Below are 11839 nucleotides of genomic sequence, written 5' to 3'. Positions count from 1 at the left end.
AATTAGATGCTAAGTTTCTCTGCTTCAGAAGTGGTTTAAAATTATTTGGTAGCTCTGATTTCCAATTTTTTTTTTAAAATAACTTTTATATTAATTTCGAAAGAACATTGATCAAAGAAATACTTTCTCAAAACCCCCTTTTCCCCTTAAATTAAGCATTCTTTAAATTTTCTGGACAATTTAAATCAGGCAGTTCTACTTCCATTTAAATCTCATATTCTGAGAAGATATGTGCCAACAGAATTCAAAGTTACAGTTTCCAGTAAGAGACTATTAAAAAATAGAACGTGATACGTTTCCAGGATTTCTAAAACATCTCCTATCCAAAATGTTTAAAATAAGTTTTAGAAGCACCAAGAGGTAGAGGAATTTTTTTTTAGTCTATTTTAGGACACTGTCTGAAACCTTTCCTTTTTGATGTTGTTTAAGCTGTAAATCCTTGTTATGAACTAGAGAGAAAGAAGGAACATCAAAAAAACCCTAGAGGAAATGACATGAATCCTTTGCACAATGAGTGTCTCTCAAGACTAGTCTCTGTATTTCTTATAAGATGGAAATTTTCTCTCGTCATTAAGAATCGTTGAATGAATACTAAAAGAGGACGGTGGGAAACATGAAAGAAATTTAAAATTGGCTTGAGCTTTGTTCAGGCTAAGTGTCAGCTTTAAGCCAATCTTCAGCCTTCTCTAGAACTTTCACACCACTGATGTTTCATCTTTTTTATCCCATGTAAGGAAAAATGAATTAACCTAAACTCTCATTAAATAGTGGTTCATTGTGCAAGTACCTAAACCTATTTTCTTCTCATTGTTGTCTCCTGGGAAAATGTTCATCTTGTTTCTTTGTTCATTGGTATTTTAGGTAAGATGGGTAGTACACATTGTAGATTGAAAAATACAAATGATGCTGAACCATCTCTGAAAGGCTTGCCAATACAGCTCATAGTGAAAGCTAATCCCATCAAACTAGCTCCTCCGAAAGGAGTCTAAGTGCCTACATGGGAACTTGCTGTTCTGAATACTGTTGTCCTCATCATATTTTATTAAAGTGTAAACACCACTTCACAATGTTAGTGATGAAGATCCAGAGCAACCTAAAAAAGTGCCTTTTCTTTGCCTTCTCTATGATGCTGCCTAGTATCCTGTGCTACAATCCCAACTCTCATTTCTTGCCTCCCACCCTAAAGCCTGCCTCCAGTTTGAACAGAGAAATGGTCACCAAGAGCTGACAAATTATATATATAGACATTGTTAAAACTGCTTAGGTAGCTTAGGGATGCAGAGCATGAGGAGGCTATAGCCATAAATGTGTGCCCTGGAGACTTCCCAAGCACACAGAACATGTTCTACTGGCTCTTTATCCCACCTCCCTTTCCTATCTTCCAGCTGTCACCTCAAAATAGGGGAGGGGTATTTTGTCCTGATATACCAGGCTTCGATCTAGCAGTTTCACATGCTGCAAGCAGATAACTGATACACCTAATGATGATGATGAAGATGAGAGTAATAATAATCAAAATGCTCTTATACTTCCAGGGAGATAGATAGATACTATATTTATATATCTATATATATAATTTGATTTACATAAAATCTTGTGAATTGCAGATAGGATTTATATTACTAACCTTGATGGACAGATGAGGTACCTGAGACTCAGAAGTAAGCCTAGGATCCCAGAGCGACATGGGACTGTGATAACCTCTCTCCAGCACTACCACCACACCCAACTAAGAGCTGGCCCAAGAGAATGCCACTATTATAAGAGATGTCCCCACTTTCTTCTGTCCCGCCAGTGTCTCCCTGGACACCGGCCTGCTTCCAACTCCCCAAATCCACTGAAGGCTCCATCGTGGGGTCATTAGAACCTGGCTTCCAACCCACAAATCAAGCATTTGAATCTGTTGTACAGCAGAAGTTTTCATCTGAGTGTAGGCAAGCCAGTGATGAAACGACCAGTATAAAGCAGTTCTGTGTTTTCAAACTGGGAGGAGCGAGGTAAATAAAAACATTATATGGTGCTGTGATCCTTCTCCCTCTCTCCCATTTCCAGCTTATATGGTCAGAGTAAAGTGAGTAGCGACAGTAGTTAACAGCAGACTTTTGGAGGCGTTCATAGAATAGCAGATTTTCCTTGTCTTCAAATTGTTTCTTAGTGGGTAAAATATTATCTCAAAACGACAATCTCTGATCTTTTCTCACCATTTTTTTTTCAAATTTTCTAATAAAAGAATTAAAAGAATAAGCCAATACTAGTTTTATATTAGAAGATAAAGCCTGTTGGGAAGAACTAATATTTCTTTTCAAACTCGCCTTTCTTTATTGAATATTACTAGACACACCTCAATAACCTTGACCTCCTTATGTGACTAAGAAACAAAAATAGAATCAGTATGCCTGGCTTGAGGATTAATTAATAAATACAAAGGACTGAGATTTGAGAAAGCTTTTCATTCTCACTTGCCAATAATGATTTTAGTCAGAGTTACAGTTAAGATCTCTGGAGGGAAATCTATCTGAGGTGGAAAGAGAGCAGATTCAGGGGGCACTTTATCAAACTGTTTTTATTAAATCAGGACTCATATTCTCTGCCATCACAAATAGGAGGATGGTGGTCCAAGAAGCCATGGTGAAAGTTGTTTCAGGTTGATCCACAATGAGGTAGTCATAGCAACAATGATGACAATAAGGTTTCGGCTTTATTGACCACCTATTATACACCCAATAGTAGGTCTTGAAAAAGATTCTTCTATTTTTAAATGGGGTCAAAAATTCTTTAGTGAATCTTTAGGCCTTTAGGCCTTTAGTGAAAATTTTATACATTTATATCTTCTTCTGTTAGCAATAATTTAATTGTACTTGATCACTGCATGATTTTAGGAGACAAAATCCCAGACATAACTTACTTTTAAACAACCTCTCTGAGGAAATAGACACTATCTTTCATCACCCCGGAGGTTCATTATTCACCTCATAAAAGTGTGAGGTCCCCAAGACATTAAAGATGTCATTCAGTTCATCAACCTCTGATTCATATATACTCATTTCAGAAACACATCTTTCAAACATAGAACTGACTTCCCTTAAATTTTTTAATTTTTTTATTTGTCACCCTCATAAATGCCTATAGAACACTGGTCATTGTCAGTCAAACATTTGCAGACTCTATGCCTCCTGGCATATGCTCTGATGAAAACTACTCTCAGGGTCACAAATTTCAGAAGCCAAGTTTCATTCGACCTAGGATGAGAACTGGGGGACTATGTAGACCCCAGACTTCACGCAGAATTAAACTGACCCAAATAGGTTAGGTTTTTGCAAGGGGACCAGGGGAAGCACAAAGTTTTCAAATTTTGTGCTTGCCAAGAAAGGGGAGGGAGGAACACGGAGAGACAAAGGACTCCTTCCTTCATAGCTCTCCTTCTCTCCTCATGACCCCAAGGTATGTCTTATTTCACCACATAAGGATGGAATAGGCTGTCATCTCTATCCTACCCCCACTGCCATCACTGCCTATCACCGCCATCACTATCATTGGTACCACCACTGCCACCAAACTCACTACCACAACCATCGCCACTACCAGCTCACAACCTCCACCATTGCCATTACCACCACCACCATCCCTACCAAAACCACCATCACAATCACCATTGTTGCCACTACCACATCCACCTCCACCATCATCACCGCCACCATCGCCATCATCATCACTGTTAGCACTGATGAAGTCCTTTCTATAAAATAGGTCTGGTGTCAACAGCTTTCTATGAATCGTTTCAGTTAATTCCCATAAAATCCTATGTCACAGCTACTGCTGTTAGCCTCATTTTACACATAAGGAAACAGTGACTTTGAGATGTTAAGCTATCCCAACAAAGTCAAATATCTTGTAAGTGGTTTGTCATATGTGACAAGAGCCCCCTGTTCTGCCTCTGTGCCTTTCCCCTGATAGAATACTCTCTAACATGCTAACTTATGAGTTAAAATCCCATAGGAAATTAAGAAAAAGTAAGAAAGAAAGAGAATGAGGAAGGAAGGGAGAAAAGAATGAAATAAAGAAAGTAGGAAGCAAAATACAACCTTTTCTTCTACATTAAGGTAAGATTTCAATGGCGAATTTTCAGTTTGAGAGAGAGTTTAAGTTTACTCTAAAGGGTAACGATCAAGGCCATATTCCACACCCTCCTCCAGCATACATCTCTGGGCAGCCTTATCCAGAGGAAGAGAGGGAAAAAGCACGAGGGCATTGAATGCATGAAGGGAGGAGAGTGGGAGGCCACAGGCAAAGGAGAAATTGGGTGCAGGGGGGAGGAGTTGGGCCCCTGGTCCACAATTTCCCTTGCATGCCCAGCCTACCAAGCCTGGTCCTCTGATGTCACTTGGGGGTAGGCAGATAGATTTCCAGAGTTAAGATGATTATTTGGAGCTATAACTCAAGAACAAACCTTATGCTCAGGTAGAATAAGGCTGCTATAAAACTGACCCAAATCTTCAAAAGTCTGTTGGGGCACACCCTGAGCAAAAAAACACAGAGACACACAAACGCCACTGTGCTGCAGACCCAGACCACCCTTCTCAGTATGGAGGGGAGAGATGAGCAAGGAAGACCTTCTAAGACCTGACTTCCTCAAGACAACCTCACTGTCATGACCTAAGAACCAATCACAGTCAGCTGGTCTCATCCAACTATAACACGTGAGAAGTTGTGCCTGTCTTCAGCTTCTTTAACTCATCTACCCATCATTACTGACATGAGCTGTTGGGGAACTAGTTGTGGCCCCTAGCCCTTTCCTTACATCACACTTTGAGAGCCCCTGCTTTGGAACATGAGAACACTGAGCACTGGAAGTTCCTCTCCAATATGACCATGGACGACCATTTCAACTTCTCTCCCCCAATACCACCTACCCCTCCTCCAGGCTCCCAGAGAATTTGTGCATCATTCTATCACAGCATGTCTCACACACGATTACAGCTCTTCAATTACTTTCTCGCCCCAGCCCCACTCTCTCCAGATTGTGCTCCACACAGGCTGGAACTGTTCTTCACTTTTATTTATTTTCTGTGCCCTAGTAAGGCCCGCCATGGGTGGGACTCCAGGAGGGTTTGAGGAATGAGTGAATGAAATGAGATTTAAAAACCTATAGTTACATAAGTCATATATACCTGTGTTGTTAGGCAGAGACTTTTTATTCATAGCCCACCAAAAGAAATATATTTTATATTGTGACTCAGTACAAACATCCATATATAATGGAAACAAGAGTTTCATAAAACAAATAATTACTACATGGGAGGTATTCTAATCTATTCTATTCCATTCCATTCCATTCCTTTGCTATCTTAGCTTGGGTTTTCCAAAAAAACAGACCTTGAGACAAAGATTCAAGTGCAAATAGTTTACTTTGGAGACGATCTCAGTGAACACCAATAGGGAGAGTGGGGAAGCGAGACAGGGAAAATAAGGCAGCCAAAGAAAGTGTAGAATATGTGCCTCGTCTCAGCATCTTGCTGAACTAGTGTATTCAGTGTATTTATATACAAACATCATCAGTCATTGATTTGGGACTGCTGAGGGAAGGCGGGACATGAATTTCCTGGTACTTCTGACCTGCTAGAAGGGCCTGACCAAAGCAAGTTCCTGTGGCAAAAGGGAAACCTTTGTCAAAGAAAGGCAGGTGCTGGCTCTAGGAGGACTGATGTGCACAGAAGTGTTAAGGGGAAGGACTACAGGAGAAACACCAACACCATCTGCTACACATAATATCTCATGTTTTTAGAACATCTGGGTCACTGTGCACTAAACTGATTTCATGATCTACTTGTGGATCACAACCCATAGTTAATGAGCAGTGTTCTAAGATGGCATTTCCTAAAGAGTGGTCCTTACAGTCCACGTACTCCTGGTGGTCTGTGAAATGATTTAGGTGGTATGTGAACAAATACTTTTTAATGTAAATCCTCATTTCGAAATTGCAACCTGAATGAGGAGACAAGGTAAAACTAGCACTTCTGTGATATAGAATTTTCTTCCTGAATAAATACATTTAAAGAAAGAAATATATCTAAATTGATTTAAATATAAATATTGAATAAGCAATATATGGGTATGAAGGGAAAATGGGAAGGCGATGCTTGAAAGGCTGGAGCTCAGGATCCTTTGCTCTAGAAATGCCCCTTTATCACAGTTCTCTCCACTTTGCTCTTCCAGTCTAACTGTGCCTTCCCCCCAGCAGAGATTCAGCTACGGAGGCTGGGTACAGCTCCAACATCACAGCAAGGTGAGTTCTTCCCGAAGCATGAGCATGTCTGGGACCCAGGGACATCTTGAGACGCCAGGGAGCTCAACATTTCTGCTCTCCTATAGACTTTGCAGTAGTCAAGAAAGTAGCACTGAAGTTTCTCAAAATTATTAGAAAAAATAAAGGTAACTTCAAAAAGCAGTATTTAGGAGAGTAAAATTAGAATTTGAGAAGTCATTAAGAAATCTTTTTTTTTTTTCCTTTGGTCCTAGATTTTAGCATTTATTACTCTGCTTCAAGGAAGTGGCCTGGCCTTCTCCACCAATCATTACAGTATATTAAAGCCAACCAAATAAACAGAGCAGTTTAGGTTTGAGCACAAGCTAGAGAAATTAAACATCAGAGACAACAGGGAGAAGAAGCTACTGTTATTAAGGATTAAGTTTGGTAAGAGAAAAAAGTGTAAGGAGGCCTGAGAGTGAGCTCAAAGTCTAGGGCTGCACAGAGGTGGGAAGTGATCAGGTCTGACTTCATTTTCAGAGGTAGCATATGCCTTTGTGGAGTTCAGAAGAAACATTTCTGAGCTTCCAGCTATAACACAGACATGAGTAAGGCAGGCCCTGGAGGACTTGTGGTCTGGAAAGACGCAGTTACTATGTGTAGGGGTAATGCAATGCAGTGTGGTAAGGTTAGGACTGCTTTTGCACCAGGTGCTGGGATACATAGATTTGGGCACTAAGGATTGGAGAAGGCCTCTTGGAGGATTTATCCCCATTCTGAGTCTTGAAGCAGGGTGAAGGGCTTGCCCAAGGAATAAAGAAAGCAAGTTCCAGATAGAGAAGACAGGTAGAAAAAGCATAGAGATAATAAATACATGTGAGCCCAGAATATAAGCACCTGGCTATGGCTGGTACCAGCATTTCTCAAAGAGTGGTCCCCAGACCAGCAAGTTCAGCTTCACCTGGGAACTTGGGAGAAATGTAAATTCTTGGGTCTCACCCCAAATCTACCAAATCAGGAACTCTGAGGATCTGGCCAGCTGTGTTTTGACAAGCTTCCAGGTGATTCTGATGCTCACTTAAGTTTGAAAACCACTTACTGGCTATATTCATTCACTCACTCACTGATTTTTATTGAGAACAGTTTTATGCCAGGCCCACCAGTCTAGACACGGAGAATATGCTTGTGAACAAAAAAGACATGCTTCATGCCATCATGGTGCTCACATTCTAGGGGGAGACAAACAAATGTGATCGCTTTAGAGAACAGAATGAAAAATGGTGCTGTAATAGGGAGTGACTAGGGTAGATTCATTCAGGCCAGCTGTACAGGCAGCTAGTTAAGACTTGGAAGAAAGGAAGGAGTGACCAGAATAGGTCCCTGGCTGAGGGAACAGCAGTTGCAAAGCCTACCATATGAGAAAGAGCTGTGTTCAAGGAGCAGAAAGGAGGGCAATATAGTTGAGATGTATGAAAGGCGGAGATGGTAGAAAACAAGGCTAGTGAAGTAGGCAGGGGCCAGCTCATGGAGGAACCTGAAGCACGTGCTAAGGAGTCCAGACTTTATTTTTAATGCAATACAAATTCTTTGGCGTATCTTAATGGCTTAAAAAGATCACTTCAGCTGTAAAGAAGGGAGAGAGGCAGTCAAGAGTTTGGAGAGCAAAGTGATGGGAAGAAGTTGGAGAAGTGGGCAGAAGCCTCATCAGATGGAACCTTGGAGAATGTGGCTTAAGCCTTTGTCCTTGACCCTGAAGGCAGAGGTAAATCATTACAGAGCTTTCAACATCAGAGTCTCTGAGGCAGCTCATTCTCACCTTCATCACAGAATACCCACCAGGCACAGATTTAGATTCTGGGCTGTACTCAGCCCATGAAAACTGCTAATTCCAAGCATGAGAGCTTGTGATCTAAACTGGCCTCAAGTCTCCTCAAGAGAGAACGATCTGAGTGCAGCTGATTACAAGGCTACAAGGAAGCCCCAAATGAAGGGATGAGCAGCCTATGATTTTTTTTTTAACTTCATGTCCCAGGCTTCAGTTTTTAACCTTGCTTTGAAGGGCCTTCATTTCATTTTGCTTTCATGTCAAGGGATCGCATAAACTTAACAGTAAATCTCAAGGAAAATATTGCCAATCAAATCTACCACCTACATGTTTCCAGCAAAACTGGATATAATGGTAGTGTAATAGAACGAAACAGCAATTCTCTCCTACCCTCTCTCTCTAAAACAAAACAAAACAAAACAAAACGGAATCAAATCTGTATTTTTCACAATTACAGTGGTCAGGGATTATAGTCACTGGACCATAACATGCAAATGTACACAACTATTCAAATTAGGCTAAGAGCAATGAGAAAATCCAGTATTTAGGGGTTGAAATTTCTTTTTATTCTCCTATATTCCTTTGGTAAACAAATATTTTCTGTCCTATGTCTGATTTATCTTAGAGATTCCTGTTCTCTGAAAGGTCTTTCCAAAACATCTCTGATATGCCCTATTTGTTTCTCTTCTTAACCTTTGTTTTTTTCAATGCTTTTGGAATGAATAAAGGGGTATTTGTTTGTCACAGTAAAGCCTCGTTTGGAATTGAAAAACACCATTTGTCCTTTGGTTGAATATTTATAAAAGTTTAGGCAGCAAGCCAGTTTGTATGGACTCCTCTCAGGAGATGCACGGGGTGGGGGAGAACTGAGTCCTGATGCCGAGAACACTTAGGAGCATTTCAAAGAAGGGTAGACACAGGGCCATTTCAAATCTGTGGGTCGGCAGCATCTAGAAATATCCAGTGAGTGTTTTCCAGGCCCTTGGGAATACGAAACACACACACACACACACAGACACACACACACACACACACACACACAAATTCCATCACGCTTAGCATTTTCACATATACACTATTCTGTGTAATCTCCAATCACTGGTTTCAAAATTATTTCTCCCTCACTAGGGAGCCAAACAGACACCTAAAAGGATAAAGAACATATGGATTGTGAGAATTTTGTACTGGGCAAAAGACACAATAAATAGTAAGGGAGTTCAGAAGAGATGGAAAGCCCAAGGCAGGGGGCAGTTTTCATGAAGCTAAAGAATCATTCAACTATAGGGCAAATGATCGTCTACTCCAGTGTTTGAAAATATGAGTTAAAACCCAATAGTGAGTCATTATAACAATTCAGTAAGTTAGGACAGCTTTAAAAATAAAATAGATGATGAAAGAAAATAGCAGAATGCATTGTTCATGGTAAGAGTAAATACTGATTCATGAAACCTCTGTCCCAGTTTGTAGCTGTATTAATAGATGCATATAGGTCTACTGGATCACAGCGGAAAATAAATTTCTTCATGTGGGGGTCACAGTCAAAATTGATTGAAAGCCATTAATCTAATCCAGTGCTGTCATTTCATATTTTCATTTTTAAGGTTAACTTTTCATTGCATAATACCAGAATAAATTCTACTTTTAAAATTTAAGCTACTGGAGATAAAGCTATAGTTCTTTGGAACTATAGCACTCCTCATCCTCAAAAGTAATTTCAATAAACAGTCTGGTGGGTATCTTTCCAGCCCTTTTCCTATGACTTTATTTATATAAACATGCACCTATAGAAACACATAGCATTATTCAATATATTTACATACATGTTTTGCTAAATCAATCAGGTTCCAAATGGAATATAAACGGTGCACTTAAATTATAATACTTTGAAAAAAGTTAACAAAGAGCCTATTGATAAAGGTGTAGGCATGTGATGCAGTTGTAGAGGTAAGTAGGGGTTAGGTCATGCAGGGTTTGACAGACCAGCTTAAAAAGTTTGGACCGTACCTTCGGGGCAAAGGGAATCCATTCAAGAGTTCTAAGTGGGGCAGCGGCAAGATCTGATTTAGGGTTTTAAAAGTTTACCCTGTCTGCTTTGTGGAGGCTGGTCTGGAGAGGAGCAAGAGTGAAAGTAGTAAGAGATTGGGCTGGAGGCTGAAGCAGTCCTTCAGGTGAGAGAGAGTGGAGCTTGGACCAGGGCTAGAGTAGTGGAGATGGAGGGAAGAGGACCACTGAAGGATCTACTTTGGAAGTTGCATTAATGGTATTGGGAAATGGACTAGATGGACTAGATGTCAGACAGAAGGAAGTAGAAAACTGATATTGTCTCAGAGGAATGAAAAAGATAATGCAGGCCTCAAGGAAAGAAACAGTCATGCCAGGAGGACAAGTAGATCTGGGAGAGAGATGGTCCTAGTAGGATCTCATGTGGAGCTGTCCTTCAGAACCTTAGAATGTGAAAATTGAGAGGGATAACAGGTTGTTTCCTGGTGACAGTGTCTGGGCATTTCTGACAACTCTGCACCCCAAACCCGACCAGCATGATAGCTTGCATGATCTAGAGGGATAGCCTAAGTGGGCACTGGGGGTAAGGAGACAAGGATGGAAATCTGATGTGAAGTACTGAGTTTGAAAATAATTTTTAGCATGCAGTATCGGACATTCGAAAGACTAGCCACATTTGAACTTATTTGCAGATAGAATTAGAACTAGAACTTAAGGATCACAAGTTACTTTCTCTGGGAAGCAGACTCTGAGACAGAGATTAGTATGCAGGAGGTCTGTTAGGAAATATTCTTAGAATGGGCACCAGTAGAAGGGAAAAAAAAAAGGAAGCATGATAGAACATATGGCAAGGTTAAGCTGTGATGTAGTCTCAACAGAGGCCTCAGCTGACCCTACGAGGCTCTCTAAAGCTTCAGAGTTGTCCCAAGTTAGGGAGAGGTTGGGGGGCCAATGTAGAAAGGCCTTTACGTTTCCATGTCAGCCAATCATTGGAAGTGGGCTGCCCAAAAAACGAGGCAGGTCCTTGAGGGAAGTGGCTATCTTTGGCCAATGCAGTCTTCTTATCTCCCCATAGAGGCATACCGCCAAGGTCTGTCTGCCAACAAAACACCCAGAAGCTGGGAGAGTAAGTCCTTTATTCCTAAAGGGAGATATAAATGGCATATCACACTATCTTGGGAAGGAATTTAGATATCACTTACTCAAAGCCCTTCTAGTTGTACTCTGAGGTTCTGGAATAGTAAGTGGCTTACACATAGGATCCAGGTTTCCTGACTCCTGTAGTACCACGACTTCCACTACACCATGCTGTTCTGGCTTTAAAAATATTTGAAACAGGTTATCTTAGTGACAAAGGTGGGTTGAGGAATGAGGAATTCTTTAATTAAAAATAAAAACTTTAAGAGGGAAAAAAATGGCATAGATGATAGAGAGCCTGTTTATCCCTCTGGTGACCAAATCAAAGTTGTGACAGAAACAAGGAGCAAGCAGCAAGGAAAAATCGCCTGGGATCTTGAAGTCACACAACTAGGGAAAAATCCAAGAAACCACCCTGCAATGGCAGAAAGTAGGATGGGGCGAGGACACGGGGGCTGCCCAGTCTCGAGCAGCTGAGTGAAACAGAGGCTGCAGCAGCAGCAGCAGCAGAAGCCTCTTAAAGGGGCTGTATCTTCAAGTGGATTGTCATGGACCTGCTCGCTCTGAGCACCAGGGCTGATTAGGCTGTGGGCAGGGGGCACCAGGGGCTTACAGGGAGACATTGTCAGAGT

The 11839-nt window shown here is 41.0% G+C and overlaps 2 protein-coding genes across 2 annotated transcripts in view; one reads left to right on the top strand and one right to left on the bottom strand.

Moving 5' to 3' along the window:
- Positions 1-11839, bottom strand: part of TMEM163 (transmembrane protein 163) — a 370074-nt gene that overhangs the window by 304578 nt on the left and 53657 nt on the right. The window lies entirely within an intron of this gene.
- Positions 1-11839, top strand: part of ACMSD (aminocarboxymuconate semialdehyde decarboxylase) — a 57344-nt gene that overhangs the window by 2284 nt on the left and 43221 nt on the right. Inside the window, 1 exon segment of the mRNA XM_011354511.1 lies at positions 6239-6283. Coding sequence (XP_011352813.1) covers positions 6239-6283 — 45 coding nt within the window.

Source organism: Pteropus vampyrus, unplaced genomic scaffold, assembly GCF_000151845.1.
Source record: "Pteropus vampyrus isolate Shadow unplaced genomic scaffold, Pvam_2.0 Scaffold17, whole genome shotgun sequence".
Taxonomy (NCBI): Eukaryota; Metazoa; Chordata; class Mammalia; order Chiroptera; family Pteropodidae; genus Pteropus; species Pteropus vampyrus.
This window is presented reverse-complemented; position numbering and strand designations above follow the sequence as displayed.